General features: G+C 40.4%; 1 protein-coding gene across 4 annotated transcripts in view; it reads left to right on the top strand.

Moving 5' to 3' along the window:
- ARHGEF10 (Rho guanine nucleotide exchange factor 10) overlaps positions 1–19693 on the top strand; it is a 199061-nt gene that overhangs the window by 140571 nt on the left and 38797 nt on the right. For all 4 annotated transcript variants that reach the window (XM_039529515.1, XM_039529513.1, XM_039529516.1 and 1 more), the window contains 7 exons: positions 5638–5753; positions 7539–7666; positions 7864–7964; positions 11595–11716; positions 13894–13980; positions 16763–16986; positions 18207–18364. In XM_039529515.1, the coding sequence (XP_039385449.1) occupies positions 5638–5753; positions 7539–7666; positions 7864–7964; positions 11595–11716; positions 13894–13980; positions 16763–16986; positions 18207–18364 (936 nt within the window). The remainder of the gene's footprint in view (positions 1–5637; positions 5754–7538; positions 7667–7863; positions 7965–11594; positions 11717–13893; positions 13981–16762; positions 16987–18206; positions 18365–19693) is intronic.

The following is a 19693-nucleotide window of genomic DNA, read 5'->3' as shown; positions in this document are numbered from 1 at the left end:
CATTGACGTCTGAACATTCCCCATGTGCCAGTGTCAGTGAAGGTCCATACAAATATTCAAGAGTGTTTTCCTGTCCACTGGCAGCTTACTAAGGGAGTGATGGGTGGAGTAGCCCAATCCTTCATTATTTTTTCCACCCGTTAGACCTAATATCTGACATACCAATTTTGGCTCATTAAATTCTTGCTCCACATACATCTCCTGTTTTTAACAAACATTTTTGCAACACAATCCTGGAATTATATCAACTTGGCCTTTTTATTTAGACTAATTCAGTTATTCTGTCTGCCTTCCATACCTTTTCCCATCACCATTAGTTATTACAGGTTATTGTGACTGAGGCTAGATTTTACTCACGGGTATTTTTAGTAAAAGTCATGGACAGGTCATGGGCAGTAAACAAATATTCACAGCCTGTGACCCGTCCATGACTTGTACTATATATTCCTGACTAAATCTTGGGGAGGGAGTGGCTCAGGTGTGCCGGGGGTTCTTGGGAGGGCGGCAGTCTGGGGGGACATGGGTGGTGGTGGGGGCTGGGATCCGTGCTGGGAAGGGGGCGGGTGGCCTGGGGTTGTTGGCATTTGGTGGGGCTCGCAGGCTGCCTGCCCAGCTCCGTACCTCCTCAGAAACACCAACATCCCTAAGCTCCTATGCAGAGGTGTTGCCACGCAGCTCTGTACGCTGCCTCCTCCCTGAGTGCTGGCTCCACAGCTCCCACTGGCCAGGAACTGTGGCCAGTGGGTGCTGTGGGGGTGGTGCCTGCAGGCAGAGGCAGCGCATAGAGCCCTCGGCCATGCCTCCTCCTAGGAGACAATGGATGTTGCCGCTTCTGGGGAGCCCCCTGAGGTACATATGAACTTTTACGTACTTTTTGCAGTTAAGATCACAATTTGGGCAAACAGGGTGTAATCCCCAGTTTGGGAGCTGATCGAGCTAGTGTGCTAAAAAATAGAGTATAGCAGTGGCAGTGTGAGTGGAGAGAGGGGTACCCATCCTGAGTATATACCCCGTGTCTCTGATGAGCACATAATCATACAAATAGCCCCTGCTGCTGGGGCTACACTCTATTTTTAGCACTGTAATTAGATGAGCGCAAGTATGAGCGTGTCTCCTCGAGCAGGGAATCACACCTCTAGCTCCAAGTGTAGACATACCCTTAAGGTCAAATCCTGGCCCTGTTGAAGTCAATGGCAAAACTGCCATTAACTTCAATGGGGCCAAGACGTCACCCTTAATGTGTAGGCAGGGTGCAGAGCACTTGCCCAGCCTGCCTCTGTAGCCCATAGTTTGGAGAACTGGATACAGTCTGCCACATCCTTTCTCCCCATGCACATCATTGTCATAGAATCATAGAATCTCAGGGTTGGAAGGGACCTCAGGAGGTCATCTAGTCCAACCCCCTGCTCAAAGCAGGACCAAACCCAACTAAATCATCCCAGCCAGGGCTTTGTCAAGCCTGACCTTAAAAACCTCTAAGGAAGGAGATTCCACCACCTCCCTAGGTAACACATTCCAGTTCTTCACCACCCTACTAGTGAAAAAGTTTTTCCTAATATCCAACCTAAACCTCCCCCTCTGCAACTTGAGACCATTACTCCTTGTTCTGCAATTGTCCAGAAGAGCCAGGCTGTTTACAGATCCTTGCCTCTTCTGCGCTCATTGGGTACATCTACCCTTTGAGCTGGCAGTGTAAATTCCAGCTCAAGGGGATGTACCCACATTAGCTCTGATTGAGCTATTGTGCTAGTAACAGAAGTGTAGCCACAGCAGTGCGAGTGGCGGGAGGGGCTAGCTGCCCCATATATGAGCTTGTCTGAGACCATAGTTATGTACTCAGGGTGGCTAGTCCCTCCTGCTGTTCATGCCGCCCTCTATTTTTAGCATGCTGGCTCGGTCCAAGCTAGAACAGGTATGCCTCCCCAAGCTGGAATTTACATCTCCAGCTGGAAATGTAGACAACCCATTTAGGCCTTGCCTTCAGTGGGAAAATAAAGTTGTGCTGGAGAGCACATCAACTACCAAGCGTTAATGAACATGCTGTGAGCCACCTCTTAGTACACAGTACAGGCAAAGCCATTCCTATTTCAAAACTTCTTACCTTGTAGTGGTTAACCCTGAGGGGGATCAAATTCAGAGATAACGTAAATGTTCATGTGAATTACAACCCACTATTTGGGAATAAGATTTCGTTTTGAGGCAGAGGGCAGAGATTGTAACAGGAAAAGCATCACCTGCTTACACTGCTTTATGTTCCCTTCCACAATATATGCCTACTAAGGACTCATCCAAAGCCAATACTCCCATTGACTACCATGGACTTTGGATCTGGCCCTTAATGAAGACTTACGCTATCATTTTCATTTCCTCTGAATTTGACCCGAGGTGCTTAGGAATAGCAGAAGGTGAACAAATATCCTGAAGCTATTATTTGTTGTCCTTACTTGTAGCATTTGCGTCTCACTCATACCATTTGCCTATTAGTTTTTTCTTTTTGGTTGTAAAACTTTTGGTGTTTAATGAATGAGCATAAAATGGCTTTCATTTAATTGTTCTGCTTTATGGACTCTCAAACCCCGAGTTAATTGATTTGGTTTGATACTTTTATTACATCTGTTTGTTTTGAAGTATTATTAAAAGCCTATAAAACATGCATGATATGGAGAAAATGGACTGAGATGACAATTATTGAGTCAAAATTGAGATCTCTGTCCTTATCTTCAAGGTATTCAATGGTCTGGGGCTAGGATATCTGTAAGATGATCTAAAGCTCCAGGAAGAGGACCCCGGTCAACAGCTGTGCTCCTCAGGCACAGTGCAGCTGTCCACTGCAAGGGTAAAGCTCATCTGTGTAGGAGACAGAGCTTTACTGGGGGCCCCCTCTAAGGCTGTGAAGAAAACGCCTGCAGAATCAAAAAAAGCCTCAAACCTCACCCCTTCCCATACCATGTATACAGGGCTGTTCTCTGAGCTTGCCTTCAGTCATAAAATAAAACACATGGTGCTGTAGACATTTAAAAATAAAATAAATAATAAAATGAACAACCCTCACAGAAAGGACTGAATGAAAAGCACATTTGGCATATGCCAGTCACATCCCTTAATTGCACTTCTGGCAGTTGTCCATTAGCTACAGTGGTTAGAGTGATGTAAGAATATGAATAGGATAAAATTATCATGAGGAGAAGAGGCATAGTCATTTGCAACTCATCAGTCATCTCCTTCCTCATGAAGTTGCAGTAAATGGCATCAGATTTACAACTGATATAGCTCTGCACACGACAAGAGAAACTGCACAAACTTAGCTCTTAGATTTAAAATTTAAATTTAAATGTTTGCAATTGAATAGCTATACTTATAAGTACTAGCACAAGTGGATTATGGTTACTAGATGTCAACTCATGTATTAACTATACTAAATGTAATTAGGAATATATTGGAAACAAATCTGGTATAGTTTATAAACTAGCTGATGGAGTGTTTTTTTTAAATTACATTTTAAATTTTTTTATTAAGATATTTACCTATATTAAGTGTTTTTAAATGAAGACAAAATATTTCCATATATTATCTATTAACTTATAACTTATCTTTGTCTGCAACTGCCTCATCAATGATGGGTCAGTGGGCCTAATCTACAGGAAGGTGTCCCTTTTAGCACAAACTCATGTTTTGACCCATTATATAATAAATTTACAAACCATGGAGATGGCAGGCTGCTAGTTTGTTTCCTACTAGAGATAAGTGAACCTGAGTGGTTAGGTTTGCATTTGGATTTGAAACTCTCAGCAGTCTGAAGAAATTTGGATCTGGTTTAACCTACTATGTAGATCCGTCTATGAAGTTTAGACTGTATCCAGGTGCAGAATTGAGCTTCAGCAAATTTCACGAGTGTTTAGTTTATGTCCATATCTAGTTACTGATCAGTGTAGGTTGCAAATATACATGAACGTTAGGGAAATGGAGAAAGTCAAAAATAAGACAAGAAAGTAAATGTGATCCATCACAAATTCTTCGGTTAAATTACTGACTACCTGGGAGCAGATTAAAATTCATCTAACACCCTTAGTCTTTGCATTGTAAGCACTGTAAGGGTAGAGGTTGTCTCATTTTGTGCCTTGTACAGTGTTCAGCACATTCTCACTGTTTGGGGTTAGAGTTTGCCAGTCTGTTGTTCACATTGCATAGTACTTTACTTTGTGAATAGCCCTGCTGAAATCAACAACTGTATAGGAATAAGAACGGCAAACTCTGGCCCTTAATAAAAAAAAATGATGACTGTTATGGACATTGATTAGCCAAAATGTAAGAGAATAGAAAGACAAAAGAAGAGGATGGGGAAAGAATTGTTTAGGAATTTCAAATGCTGCTTTTTCTAGAAGCAGAGTTAGTGGAAGTTGAAATGCATTAATTCAGTTATTTCTCATGTACAAAGCAAATTGTAAAAAGATAACAGATATAAATCTTCCTCTTCTCAGTTTCTACTTGGGAATTAATTGTTTGCATTTTATTTAATAAATTAAACTTACACTTTCTTTCTTACACGCTGACTTGACTGTGAGGTTAAGACAGACTACATTGTACTTATCGTTAACATGCAGCACAGGGAAAAGAACACCGGATGAAAGTTTCATCCATTCTGTAGTTGTATAAATCAAGGTAAACTCAACAGTTCTCTATTTGATGCTCAAAAGCATTACACAAAATTTTTCTCTAATAAATGAGTCCATGTTACCAGTAAATCATTAAGCAAAAAAATCATTTGAAATGTTTTGGGACTATAACACTGAGTTTTCCATCAGTCAAGCGGTGGAATTCATCTTAAAAACTGATTGCACAATAAAGTCTATAGTGATCTACTTGGGGCTTGTGTTTTATATTTTCTAAGGCGTCAGACAACACCTATGGTTAAATAAGTAAATAATAAATATATGTTAAATAATAATGTATGTTAAATAAAATAATTACAGCTATGGCCTGAACCCACATAATATCTATGGGGAAAGGGATGGTGTATCTAGTTGTTCAGAGCAGTTGCATTCATATAGCTGATTATATACTTAATCAAAGTATCCAGTGAATTCTCATGGTTGCTCACTATAATGGATTCTGAAGTTAAGTAAGTGGAGCGAGGGGCTTGGATCAGTGTTCATGTCTCACTCCCTGTCAGTACCTGGCCCGGGCCAAGGAAGCTAATGATCCACCCAGTGGACCAAATTCAGTGATGAATCATGATAATGTGCCACCTGTGGCATGTTGCGCATATGCTAAGAAGATGTAACTGGAGCTGCTGTGGTCGCTCTCTACTTATTTATTCGGGCTTGTTTTATTTTGGTATTTTTTACCCCTTGGTAATTTTACCACATCTGTGGAGTGGACATTGTGTGCTGTGCGTTGGAGTGCCTGAGTCCCCCTTGTGAATCCCATCCTCGGTGTCTCTGCATATCAGGACACTTGTCTATTTTTTGTGTATGAGAAGGAGCAAGGCTAGCCCTGATTAGCCTGGCCTGTATACAGAATTAAACACCAGCAGCTTGTAGGTTAATATTTCTCATCTTCACCTTTCAGTGATGCTTTTCTTTGGCTGCAGAATTGGATATTTTGTTGATTTATAACACATATTTTTATGTATTTCAGACAAACTTTATATGGGACCAGGACAACTGTACCATGATTTGCAGAATCTTTTACATGATTTGAACATAGTCAGTCAAATTAGTCAACTGATAGGCAGTCTTAAAGGAAACTATCAGGTAACAACCAAAGCCTGACTCATTTTCAAAATACACTTCCAGTCCTAAAGCTGTAGAATCAATCAGTCCTTCCTGAGAGCTCTGTACGGCATTCTTTAATTCTCCCTGGAGAGTGTATAATCATTTTTAACTCCAGTAATTGATTTACTGTTAAATGTTTAGAGTTATAAATAGATTACAGCTCGCTTTCTAATCTTGTTTTTTCTCTGTTGTTTTTAATGTGTGGGTGGGTAAAAAAGTGTCTGCATTTGCCCAGTCACTGCTAAGCTAATATGGGTACAGAATTACATTTCAATTCCTAAGAAAAATGCTTTCTTAGGATTGGGCCATGTAGTGGTGGGAAGATTGTTTTATACTGCTGCTTTATCATATCTGGCTAAGGATCCTAACACCCACCCCAAATACCTAGTCCCCATCTTTTTGTGATGGTATAGTAGTTAAAATTGGTGAATACTATAAAAATGAATACTCATGAATAATTTTTTTATTTTTACACTTGCTTAAGCTGTGTTCACACCACATTTGTGTTCTTTTCACCATATATTCCAGCAAACAGTTGTACTATTACTAACCCCGAATGTTCAAAAATCATGAATCAGGCCCCCAAAATCATGAGATTGGCTTAAAAATCTATAAATTTTACAAATAGGGTTTTTTAATTCACCTTCTGGATTTTGAGCCTTTAGGATGTATTTGGGCACATTTTCAATCTTTTCTTTGCAACCATGGGGGCTAGAAACTTAATTTTTTGGTAAATGGAAGCTGAGATTGTTACATAATCTCTTGTCTCCAGGATTGGAGCATTAAGTAAAACCTAAAATATCGCAAGAGTTGTGATAACATTGCAGGTGTTGGCAACACTGCAAATGTACTGTTAAGAATTTTCACTCAAACAATGATTTTTAAGTGAATATTGCAAAATATTTACAGAAAGTGAATTTCAGGTGCATTATTGTGAATATTCAGACTGGAAACTAGCCAGGAGCATACAATACCATGCCACTTACATAGCCAATCAAAGAAGCACCAATTTTGAATATTGAATACTTAAGTACTTGCAGGTGGTAATGAGTGAACTGTTCATATTTATTTGAAGAATAAGGCCTCTCTGTCTCTGTGATAGAAACTTTGATTTATATACATTTCTTAGCTATTTGGAATTAACCTACTTCATCGTATGAACTGCTCACCATCATTATTGCTTTGAGTGTATCAGATATATTTCTGCAAGGTGACGGATCACCTAAATTACATGGGATTGTCTCTGCTATCTGACTAGATAACTCCCAACCCCACAGAGAACTTTCAAGATGGTTAAACAAGTACCTCTGGTTTGAATATTTGAACAAATGTGGTATTTTCTCAAGGATTTGAACTCTTTTTCTTTTCTACAAAAAGTTTACAAAACAAAAATTGGCTCATATAAATGTTCAGTGAAAGGTAATTAAAGGGACCTGAATATGGCTGAAGCAAATTTATACTTTTTATTCCATCAGATGTTTCTGAATATGTTCTGCTATATTCACCCAGCTGTACTTGTAATAAACTGTTTGAAAGTCCATCATCAGATGAAACAAGTTGACATAAACATTTGTCAAATAATTTTGAATGGCATTAACAAATCTGTGTAAATTATTCATGTGCAATGTGTGCAGAGAAAAAAGATTAATGCATCCATTAATAAATTGTTCATTGTGAATATTTCACCCATGTCTAGTGGCAGAGTTAGCTTAAAGGAGAATGTGTTAGTATTGTACGTGGACACCTTTTCTTTTAATCTTGCAGAACTTAAACCAGTCAGTGGCCCATGACTGGACATCAGGTTTACAAAAACTTATATTGAAAAAAGAAGATGAAATCAGAGCTGCAGATCGCTGCAGAATTCAGCTGCAGCTTCCAGGGAAGCAGGACAAGTCAGTAGAAATTGTAAATCTAAAACTTTCTAAGTGTGTGTATGCATGCGAAAGGAATAAGAGCTCATTGTGTTCCTCAGCATTCCTAGCCCTGAGCATTCCTAGCCCTGTGTCCTGTACTTGTTAGAACAAGACATTTCATTTCATTTTTAGAGAGTTTATAGAAAAGTGATCATTATTTCTTTAATGTCTCACAGGTCTGGGCGACCAACTTTCTTTACTGCAGTGTTCAATACATTTACTCCTGCTATCAAACAGTCTTGGATCACCAATTTACAAATGGCTAAGCTTGCTCTTGGTAAGACTTAGTTGCCTTAAGCTAACAAACACTGTATCAAGTTGAGAGAATGTTAACTCTTTCTGTAGATAGTTTTTAGGTTACAATATAATGTGTGTTCGAAGATTAATTTTTTTTATGGAAAGACTTCCTGTAGAAGTTGGAAATCAAGTTACAGTATTTAGTAATAAGTGTATATCACTAAAGGTTAAAGATGCTTTAAAAAGAGAGAGGAAGTTCATAACTTATAACTGTAATTAACACAGCATGCTAACAAAGTATGAGATAATTTTTACCAACTTGAGATGCTAACTAGTCTGTCAGATTGAATGACAACACAACCATGTGCAGAGAGATTGGAAGAGTCATTCCAATCTAAAACTATGTTTTCAAACCATTTTCAAAATATTCCTTTTGGGGTGGAATTTCTCAATATTAGTTTTATCCCAAGAGTAAATTGTATTTGGGAAGTTACAACAAAATTGGAACTTCTTTTTTTTAGTTTTCTAAGCATGAAGAAAACCTTGTAAATAATTCATAGAAATGTAGGGCTGGAAGGGACCTCAAGATGTCATGTAATCCATCCCCCCATTCTAAGGCAGGATTAAATATATATATGTCCTTTTAAAATAACAGACACTTGTGCATGTGAACAACTCAAAAATAGATTTGTTTTTAGACATCAAACTTGTGGCGTATCTAATCCTCAATGAAGGCAAATGTTTTTTGCCATTGCTGAAATAATTAGATTCCCAAGTGTCCTTTTATAAACAATGTAAAAGGATATGCTAGCATGCACTCTACTGCATTGTTGTAACTGTTTTCCATGCACTGGCCTACATTTTCAAAAGTGACTAGTGATTTTGGATGCCTGACTTGAGTCGCTTTTGGACAGCCTGCTTAGCAGAGAGCAGGTGTACAGCAGTTCCTGAACATAAGCCCTTTTTGAGTTTTCTCAAAGTAGGCACTCGGAAATTGAGCTATCTAAAATGACTAATTATTTGAAAATGTTGGATCACTGATTGTAACTCACCAGAGCTATCTCAAGCATAGGTAGACTTGGCAGACTTAGATTTTTATTTTTTTTATAATTTGATGGAGAACATCAGTGTTTATCTTTATGCACTTTTTATCAATTTAAATTTTCACAGTTGTGTAAATTTATAGGTTTTAAGCATTTTCTTCTATTAGTATTGATTTAAATGTTCAGAATTGTGGGAAATTATGGGGCCAGACAATGGGGAGTGTCAAATAATAGTTTAATGACAGTAGACATTGAGATTCATAAAGTTAAAGCTTTATAACCATTAAAAAAATTGTCAACATCACATGCAAAATATACAAAGTTAAAAGACTTAAATTGAACTCGAATAAGTTCTCAAGCAACATTTTTCTTACTTGGCCAATCTGTAATTTTGATTATTTACAATGAAATATTTGTGATCGATTTGCGTGTGTATGGTAAAATTGATGTTTACTGCCACTTACTGATAAAAATCTAATCCTTCCAAGCCTAAGCCTAAAATAATCATAGGACTGGAAGGGACCTCGAGAGGTCATCTAGTCCAGTCCCCTGCACTCATGGCAGGACTAAGTATTGTCTAGACCAGTGGTCACCAATCAGTCGATTTGCAATCGACTGGTCAATCCTAAAAAATCTCCTAGTCGATCGCAATCTCCAGTGGCGCAGTGGGGCTGACGCTAAAGCAGACTCCCTGCCTACACCAGCCCCACACCGCTCCCGGAAGCGGCCAGCGCAGCCCCGCAGCCCCGGGGGCAGAGGGGCAGGGGTCTTCCTCTGTGCGCTGCTCCTGCCTGCAAGCACCATCCTTGCAGCTCCACTGGCCGGGTGAGTTGCAGGGGTGGTTCTTGCAGAGAGGGGCAGTGCACAGAGCCATGTGTCCCCCACCACGGGCCGCAGGGGCGTGTTGGCCCCTTCCTGGAGCAGTGTGGGGCCCTGGTCGGCAGGGAACCTTCTTTAGCCTTGCGCCTGCCGCCGACTGGGAGCCACTGGAGGTAAGTTCTCGCCAGTGAAAGGCCACACCCCAACCCCCATCCCTGACCCCCTTCCCAGAGCCAGCACCCCAGACTCCCTCCTGCACCACGAACCCCACCATGAGCCCCCTCCCAGAGGAAACACCCCAAACCCCTCCTGCACCCCAATCCCCAGCCTTGAGCCCCCTCCCAGTGCCAGCACCCTATACCCTCTCCTGCACCCCAACACTCTGCCCCAGCCCAGAGCCTTCTTCTGCACCCAAACTCCCTCCCAGAGCCCACACCCTGCACCTCCTCCTGCACCTCAACCCCCTGCCCTAGTCCGGAGACCCCTCCTGCACCCAAACTCCCTCCTCGAGCTTGCACCCCTCATCCCCTCCTCTACCCCTTACCCTCTGCCCCAGGTTTAGCCCAGAGCCCCCTCCTACACTGCAAACCCCTTAGCACCAGCCCAGAGCCTGCACCCCATCCCGAACCCCAACCCCCGGCCCCAGCCCAGTGAAAGTGAGTGAGGGTGGGGGAGAGTGAGCAATAGAGAGAGGGAGGGATGGAGTGAGTGGGCGGGGCTTTGGGGAAGGGGTGGGGCCTTGGGGAAAGGGTGGAGTAGATCCTGGATTGCCCTTAGATTCAGAAAAGTGATCTTGAGTGTAAAAAGGTTGGAGACCACTGATCTAGACCATTCCTGACAGGTGTATATCTAATCTGCTCTTAAAAATTGGCAATGATGGAGATTCCACAATCTCCCTAGGCAATTTATTCCAGTGCTTAACCACCCTGACAGGAAGTTTTTCCTAATGTCCAACCTAAACCTCCTTTGCTTCAGTGTAAGTCCATTGCTTCTTGTCCTTTCCTCAGAGGTTAAGAAGAACAGTTTTTCCCCCTCCTCCTTGTAACAACCTTTTTTGTACTTGAAAACTGTTATCATGTCCCCTCTCAGTCTTCTCTTCTCCAGACTAAACAAACCCAATTCTTTCAATCTGCCCTCATAGGTCATGTTTTCTAGACCTTGAATCATTTTTGTTGCTCTTCTCTGGACTTTCTCCAATTCGTCCACATCTTTCCTGAAATGTGGCACCCAGAACTGGACACAATAATCCAGTTGAGGCCTAATCAGTGCAGAGTGGAAGAATTACTTCTTGTCTTGCTTACAACACTCCTGCTGATACATCCCAGAAAGATGTTTGCTTTTTTTGCAACAGTGTTACACTGTTGACTCATATTTAGCTTGTGGTCCACTATGACCCCCAGATGATCCCTTTCTGCAGTACTCCATCCTAGGCAGTCATTTCAAATTTTGTATGTGTGCAACTGATTGTTCCTTTCTAAATAGAGTACTTTGCATTTGTCCTTATTCAATTTCACCCTATTTACTTCAGACCTTTTCTCCAGTTTGTCCAGATCATTTTGAATTTGAATGGAATGAAATTAAAGAGTGGTAGATAGTTCATTCCAGATTTAAATATAGTGTGTTGTTTTACATCTGTCACATACCCCCCCAAAATACAGATGTAATAACAAATATTATTCTTTCATAAACTGGGGCTGTTTGGGATTAAAAGATTGGTAGAACAGTTTGTTTTATCTATATTTTTAGTGAGATGTTAGCAACTGTTAAGTGAAAGCACTGTGTGGTATTTTTATTTTTTGCCATTACAGCAGAGGAGAACCTCCTGGGGTGGTTCTGTGTAGAAGACGATGGGAATCAGATCAAAAAAGAGAAGCATCCTCTCCTTGTTAGACACATGCCAGTAATGGTGGCCAAACAACAGGAATTTAAGGTGAATCGTGTTGGTATCTTAAGTAATACGTGTGAGCTCATTTGTATAACATACAATCACATCTTAGGAATACATTTGTTTGGTTTGATTCAGGCTTGCTTCTGCAAGCTTCTGCTAATGTATCCCAGGGTTCTTATGTGAAAATGCAGTTTTACTTTAAAAAGTGATCTAAAAATGGTACCTGTGCTTAATGGATCTTTCCTGAAGTCTGTTCAAACTCATATCTGCTGCTGACTTTAGTGACAAAAATAAACTGATCACATTTGATTTATAAATAATTGATATATTAAACATGAACCCCCCCCCCCCCCCCCGCATGATGTCATATTTACAGTGTCCCGTTTCAGAGCAGAACCACAATTTATAGTAACCAAAATCCATGGTAAAACCTCCAGTCTCCCATAAAACCAGATATGTTTGGGTCCCATAAAACAGTGTACTCTAGCTATATTGAATAGTTTTTGACTCGGAGCCTACTGAATAGTAATCAAATTTAATTTTAAAATGTAAATTGAGACCTAGCTGCTGGGATCATGTGATTACAATAGAATCTCATCTTACTTAAAATAAATAGGAAAGTCTCTAGCCCTCATAGTTGCAAAGAAAAGCTTGGAAGTGTAACTTAGTATAACGCTTGCAGTGACGGCTGCCTGAGTCTGCAGAGAGCCTGAAACAATAGGTCTGAGATGTGTCAGTTTCTCTATGCATCTCAAAGGGGGAGTTAACTCTAAGACTCACTACTCTAGGAGGCACTACCCATGCCACCACTGACAAGAGGAGAGTGTAGAACTCCCAAGGAGGGAGCTGTTCTACCACCATCCCTATTGTTCCCAAGAGGTGGGGGCCCTGCTGTCACTCCTGAGAATAGCATGGGGAGGCCTGGCTACTTCTTGGTGGAGCCACCTTGCTATTATCTTGTCTCTCTGCAGTGGGAAGGGCTCTCTCTGCTGTTGCTGTGTGGAAGTAAGGCCCCAGCATATCGTAGGCCACAGGAGCCCCATATCAGACTGTGCTGAGAGCCTGGTGGCCTTGCCTATCATCTTTTGCTGTGCTACGCATACTGTTTTATCGTACATGGATGCTGTTCCTTTAAAACAGATTTCCTATCAAAGGCCCTGATCTTACAATCCTGCCAAATTAGGGGCTAAAAGGCCACTATTTTAATTATGGAAAACTTCGTCAGGTTTGACCAAGTCATGAATAAAGACACAAAAAGCAGCCCAAGAGATGTCCAAACCTCAAATTCTGTCTCTTTCACCAACAATGGATGTGGCCATCACAGCAACTAGAATACACTTTACTGGGGTTTGCGATTTCAGCAAGCAATGCGCTGAACTGGTCTTGGAGAGCTCTTGTTTCCATTGATCTCTCAGTGGCCGCCTTCTACTCTTTTAATGGGCTACCATGCAGTCAGATGTTGGTTTGATGGAGAAGGCAGATAATAAAGCTTGCCTTTGAGAAAACTACCCATAAATCCTGATGTGGACACATAGAATAGGTGACCTTATTTTCAAAAGTGCCAAGCACTCAGCAACAACTATTGACTTCAGAGGTGGTTGCTGGGTGCTCTGAAGTTTTTAAAATCAACTTGTTTACGTATGTACCTAAGGTAGGATTTTTAGGAGGCTAATTTATGCACCCACTTTTCCTTAGTGAGTAAATAGTGCTGTATATGAATGAGTTTTAAAATAACCTTATTTCTTAGTTTTTAAATTCTCCAATTTTAGCTTGAGTTTTTCCTCTCACATTGCAACAGCAATAGCAGACTCCACAACTTTTTCTTTATTAGAGAGAAGATCATTAGTGAACATTTCAGATGGAGACTATTTACCTAAAAGCATAATTCCTTATTTAATGCCTTCAGAAAATACATTTTTACTTAATTGAATATGATGTGATGTGTGTAAATGTTAGTTTAGATTAATTAAATGTATTTTAAAATGTATATCTAAACTTTAAAGAGCAATTCCAGTGGTGTTAAACTGAGGATGTAAATCCATTACTCCTCCTAAGGGTCCCAATTCTGCAAAGCATTTAGTGTGGTGCTTAAGTGCTTTGCTGAATTAGGATGAATTTAAATGTATGCTTAAAATGCTTAGTTGACATGGGGCCTTCAGAAAGGACAGATGTATCTGCTTCATTGTAAATATTAATATTTTTTCATTCTTTCTTTCAAGATTGAATGTGCTACTTATAATCCTGACCCTTACCTCTGTAGCGAAACTGAGTCAGATTCCTGTTCCATGGAGCATGGTTTTCTGTGGGTAAGTTAAGTCTTCAAACATCAAGTGAGGGGTGTTTTTTTTTTCTTCAATCTTTCTTTCTTATTTTTCTGTAAGAATCCACAATACATGGATTTGATATGCATGCACATTCTGAATAGCTAAATACTACAAATGAAATCCAGTAGTGTTGTCCCCATAATTGTGTGTGTGTGTGAAAGAGAGAGAGAGTGAGAGAGAGCATCCACACGTACAAATTATTTCGGTGGCATGGTTTGTTAGAAATTCCCAAGAACTAAGCATAGCCACAAGTGAGCCATGCAGCTGATCTCAAATGAGTTGCAATAAAACCACATATGAGACCATAACATACCATCATCTATTCTATAATTTAGAAATGTTTTAAAGAGTTTTTAAAAATTCCATTGAGACTATTTTTTATATCTTCTAGATGTAAAACTATGCTGGCATAATATTATGAAGCCAATTGTAAAGACATTCCTACAAGCCAAAAAGTATAACTACTGGATTTTTTTAAAACCTTTACTAATTTTAACAGCTTTTCCATACATAATCATAGAATATCAGGTTTGGAAGGGACCTCAGGAGGTCATGTAGTCCAACTCCCTGCTCAAAGCAGGACTAACCCCAACTAAATCATCCCAGCCAGGGCTTTGTCAAGCCTGACCTTAAAAACCTCTAAGGAAGGAGATTCCACTACCTCCCTAGGTAACCCATTCCAGTGCTTCACCACTCTGAGTGAAAAAGTTTTTCCTAATATCCAACCTAAACCTCCCCCACTGCAACTTGAGACCATTATTCCTTGTCCTGTCATCTGGTACCACTGAGAACAGTCGAGATCCATCCTCTTTGGAACCCCCTTTCAGGTAGTTGAAAGCAGCTATCAAATCCCCCCTCGTTCTTCTCTTCTGCAGACTAAACAATCCCAGTTCCCTCAGCCTCTCCTCATAAGTCATGTGCTCCAGCCCCCCTAATCATTTTTGTTGCCCTCCGCTGGACTCCCTCCAATTTTTCCATATCCTTCTTGTAGTGTGGGGGCCCAAAACTGGACACAGTACTCTAGATGAGGCCTCATCAATGTTGAATAGAGGGGAATAATCTCGTCCCTCGATCTGCTGGCAATGCCCCTATTTATACAGCCCAAAATGCCGTTAGCCTTCTTGGCGACTCGTATTTATATTTATGGACATATCCTAGCTCCTAGAACTGGAAGGGACCTTGAAAGGTCATCGAGTCCAGCCCCCTGCCTTCACTAGCAGGACCAAGTACTGATTTTGCCCCAGATCCCTAAGTGGCCCCCTTCTGGATTGAACTCACAAGCCTGGGTTTAGCAGGCCAATGCTCAAACCACTGAGCTATCCCCTAGCTTCTCGTCCACTGTAACCCCTAGGTCCTTTTCTGCAGAACTGCTGCCTAGCCATTTGGTCCCTAGTTTGTAGCAGTGCATGGGATTCTTCCGTCTTAAGTGCAGGACTCTGCACTTGTCCTTGTTGAACCTCATCAGATTTCTTTTGGCCCAATCCTCTAATTTGTCTAGGCCTTTCTGTATCCTATCCTTACCCTCAAGCATATCTACCACTCCTTCCAGTTTAGTGTCATCTGCATACTTGCTGAGGGTGCAATCCATGCCATCCTCCAGATCATTAATGAAGATATTGAACAAAACCGGCCCCAGAACTGACCCTTGGGGCACTCTGCTTGATACCAGCTGCCAACTAGACATGGAGCCATTGATCACTACCCATTGAGCCCGACAATCTAGCCAGCTTTCTATCCACCTGATAGTCCATTCATCCAGCCCATACTTCTTTAACTTGCTGGCAAGAATACTGTGGGAAACCATATCAAAAGCTTTGCTAAAGTCAAGGAATAACACGTCCACTGCTTTCCCCTCATCCACAGAGCCAGTTATCTCATCATGTTGTCACTTTTTTAGAGGCTGCTATTTTGGCAACTTCCAGTAGTAGAAGCAAAAGGTGGAAATACTATTTTCAAAGGTCTGATTTGAGATGACCTGTGTAACTCACTCCTGGCTTTGCTGATTATGAATACAGTCATCTCAAATTTATGCCAATAAAATCTTTATACAACACCGGAATGTTCTCTTCTTCTCTTATAAATATTTAAAGTATTCCTATGTACACATTTCTTTCTTTTCCCTAAAGTGGAAGTTCTCCCAGCCTTCCCACCTCCCTAATGCACACTAGTATGAAGTGCAGGGCTGGCAATATTTGGTCTTTGTACAGTGAGATATTTAGGGTCCAATACCCCCTGAACCGACAGGGATAGAAATGGATGGTTAATACCATAGGGAGCTGGTAATCCTCTCCATTGGGGTACAGTACTTGTTTCAGGCCCTCAAATTACAGAAAATAATAAGCCTTAAACTTCCAGCTCTAGAGTTTATAGTGAAGCTTTCTAAAACGTATTAGTTACAGAAGCATTATAACACATAACATTAGTGTGATATATTTGTATTACATTGCATTATGTATACACACATGTCTCAAAAGGGTACACAATAATCTTCCTTTAGAAACAGAAAGCTCAGAACTGTGTGTACAAGTGTGCTGGGAAAACCAATTTCATGTTCTTTTACTATATTTTAAACTATATTATGGTTGGTATTTAATTATTTTCTTGTAACTTTTTTGTGTGTTAACTTAACACATGAAAGCTCCTTTAAGTGCTTAGAAGCTGAGAAGCTGTCTTTAATTAGTTTGCCATGTGTTTATCATGGTTAACTGTGATCTTGCCATGGAAGGATGTTAATCTTTTCCTTTCTCGTCACTCTCTAATTCAGATTGGCAGTTGCACTAATCAAATGGGCCAAATTGCAATTGTTTCATTTCAAAACTCCAGCCCCAAGGTTATCGAGTGCTTCAATGTGGAATCTCGCATTCTCTGCATGGTCTACATTCCAGAGGAAGAGAAACATAAAGAGTTAAATGTGGCTCCAGAGTCTGAAAATATGGCTACAAAAACCTTAAAAGTGCCTACTGTCTGCCTGGGCATGGAGGAAGGAAGGTGATGGTCAATTTCAACATATTGCATATAATTTACTTGTTTGTTTGTTTATTACTCTGCAATAAAAGATTATCCATCCAATGCTACGTGCACCTCAGAAAATCATATTAAAATGACACCTATGAGTAAACGGACCCATCAGTTGTCCCAAGATCCTATCACATAACCCAGTAACAACATACATGTAATAAAAATTAACCTCCACACAATTTTTTTTTAAACTTATCATACATGGGATAAAAACCATAGAGACTAACAAATATCTCTGAAGAAAAAGGATTAATTCCTTTAAATAATGTAATCTCTGTAGGACATCAGTACGGATTTTTAAGGATATTACATCATTCCATCATTTTAATAATCAGGAGGGTTTGAAAATGATGAAGTGCTGTTAGCAACACGAAAAGCAAGTAATTATTTACCTTTTATAATGCTGCATTTGCAGGATTTGATAGAAATGTTTCATGCTAATAAGATAAACAACATCAACGTGTTCTATCATGTATGAACTGAGTCTTTTCTTTAGGTCATCTCTGTACAGTAGTGGCAAACAGAAATAGATTTATGTGAAGTTGTTGGTATGGTAAGCAAAGGATGGTGGATGTACCTATTGAGAACATAAGTATTGGGAATTTGTGTGCTCTTCCTGCAAGTGTAAATAAGTGAATACTCTTTCTATTAAAAAAATGCTGTATATTTTCTAAATTGAAAGCAATAAAGCATAATCAGACTAGTTCTCTGCATGTGTAAACTGCAGAGCATGCCAGACATGCCTATTTACCTATCATTTCTGGCATACCCATCACGATAGTATATAGGTACCATGACAAAGAATTTAAAAATAAATTGATTTCTGGTACTGAACTGTTTTCTTCTTTCTTCTGTCAGGTAGGGCTGGATCCAAAGCTCATTGAAGTCAATGAAAAGACTTCACTCGGCTTTGAATCAGGCCCTTGAGAGATACAACTCTGGGTCTGTAAGAGGACAGTGTCTTGTTAGACGGAAGGTCACTCCAGCTGAGGTGAAGTCTCCCTAATGCAAGGAATTTACTGTTTGGGCATAAAATAATAATGAAAATGACTAGATGAACTACATTTTTTAGCCTAATAAAGTACCTATTTTTCCCCAATACTGTTTATAACCGTAAAGCTTTTTGTGACCTTTATAGTAGGAACTGAACAAGACATATTTACATTTTTCTTCTTTTTTTTTTTTTGTAGCATTTCTATTTACAAGAGTCATCAAGGCTCAAAGAAAGTCCGACTTCAGCACTTCTTCACCCCAGAAAAATCAACTGTCATGAGCCTAACATATCTGTCGCAGTACTTGTTTGCTGGTCTGGTTAATGGGAACATTGCAATCTACACAAAAGCAGAAGGTAGAGTAATAACATCCTGAGGAACTCCTGTGTCAATATATTTTGGCAGAAGCAGATTTCCACTGGTATATTTTTCCTTTCCTGAACAGCTTCTGAATTGAAGTTGCTACAGTTTGATGCAAACATTTACTTTTGAAATGTTTTCTTTATAGACTTATGGCTTTTGTTCTTTCCAAAGGATGGTGTGTGTTTGGCTGTTAGTCCTGATTTATTATCGTTATATCAGTATTGTTATTATGCACATTGTTATCCGTCAGCGACCCCACTCAGGATCAGGTCCCAGTTGTACTAGCTACTGTAAAACACATATAAAGACTGTTCCCTGCCTAGAGAGCTTACTATGGGTGATAACAATCAAGATACTGCATTTAACACAGTACAGATGCTAATGTCATTCTAGTTCCCAATATCTGAGAAGGGAAATGGTTTCTCTTTGCTAGCTCTTTTAGCAAATCCAAATTGAAATGGTAACTAAACTGTGCAGATGGATCGATAGTTCCTCTCTAGATACATTGCTCATGCACTTCACAAAGAGGCCTCCCTTTCTTATTGCTCTCACTTGAAAAGGTTTTAAGGTATGGTTTTATTTGGCAGTGAGGAATCCAATACAAGAGGTGTGAAGGATGCTTCTTTCCCACCAACTACCATGTTCAGCCCAGTGGCCCCCTCTTTGTCTCCCTCACTGAGCTCTCTTTTGGACTTTTCTACAGGAAGAGCTGCATTAGACCACAGGCCCTTTTAAGAATATTCCCCCAACTGAATGTCAGGCCACCCTACACTACACAGTTAGGTCAGCTTAACTACATTGCTCGGGGCTGTGAAAAACGTCATGCCCTGTGCAATGTAATTAAGTTGACCTAAGCCCTGGTGTAGACCCTGATAGGTCGATGGAAGAATTCTTCTGTCAACCTAGCAAGTGCCTCTCGGAGAGGTGGATTTACCACAGCAACAGAAGAACATCTTCCGCTGTGGCGCTGTAGCATTTCTACTGCAGGCTTACCCACAGAGAGGGAAGAACCTGTCCCTGATGGAGCAATGGTGTTGTGGGATGCACCTTGATCATGCTCAGGTGCATCCCACAACATCATTCTAATGATCCCAATTGCTATAGATGGCTGTAGAGCTGGGGACAAGGAGTGAATTGACAATCTCCTCAGAATGTGGTGTGTTTGAGCAGTGATTTAAAACTACAGTCGTCTTCGCACAGCTTCTTCCAAGAAGGATACACTCCACCAAAAAAGAGAGTAGAACCCGTTTGTAGGCAAGAAGAGATGCAGGGATTCTTTGGGATCCACATCTGCAGAGGCAATTAAGGGGACGACAATGCCC

Source organism: Mauremys reevesii, linkage group 3, assembly GCF_016161935.1.
Source record: "Mauremys reevesii isolate NIE-2019 linkage group 3, ASM1616193v1, whole genome shotgun sequence".
In the NCBI taxonomy this organism is placed as follows: Eukaryota; Metazoa; Chordata; order Testudines; family Geoemydidae; genus Mauremys; species Mauremys reevesii.
This window is presented reverse-complemented; position numbering and strand designations above follow the sequence as displayed.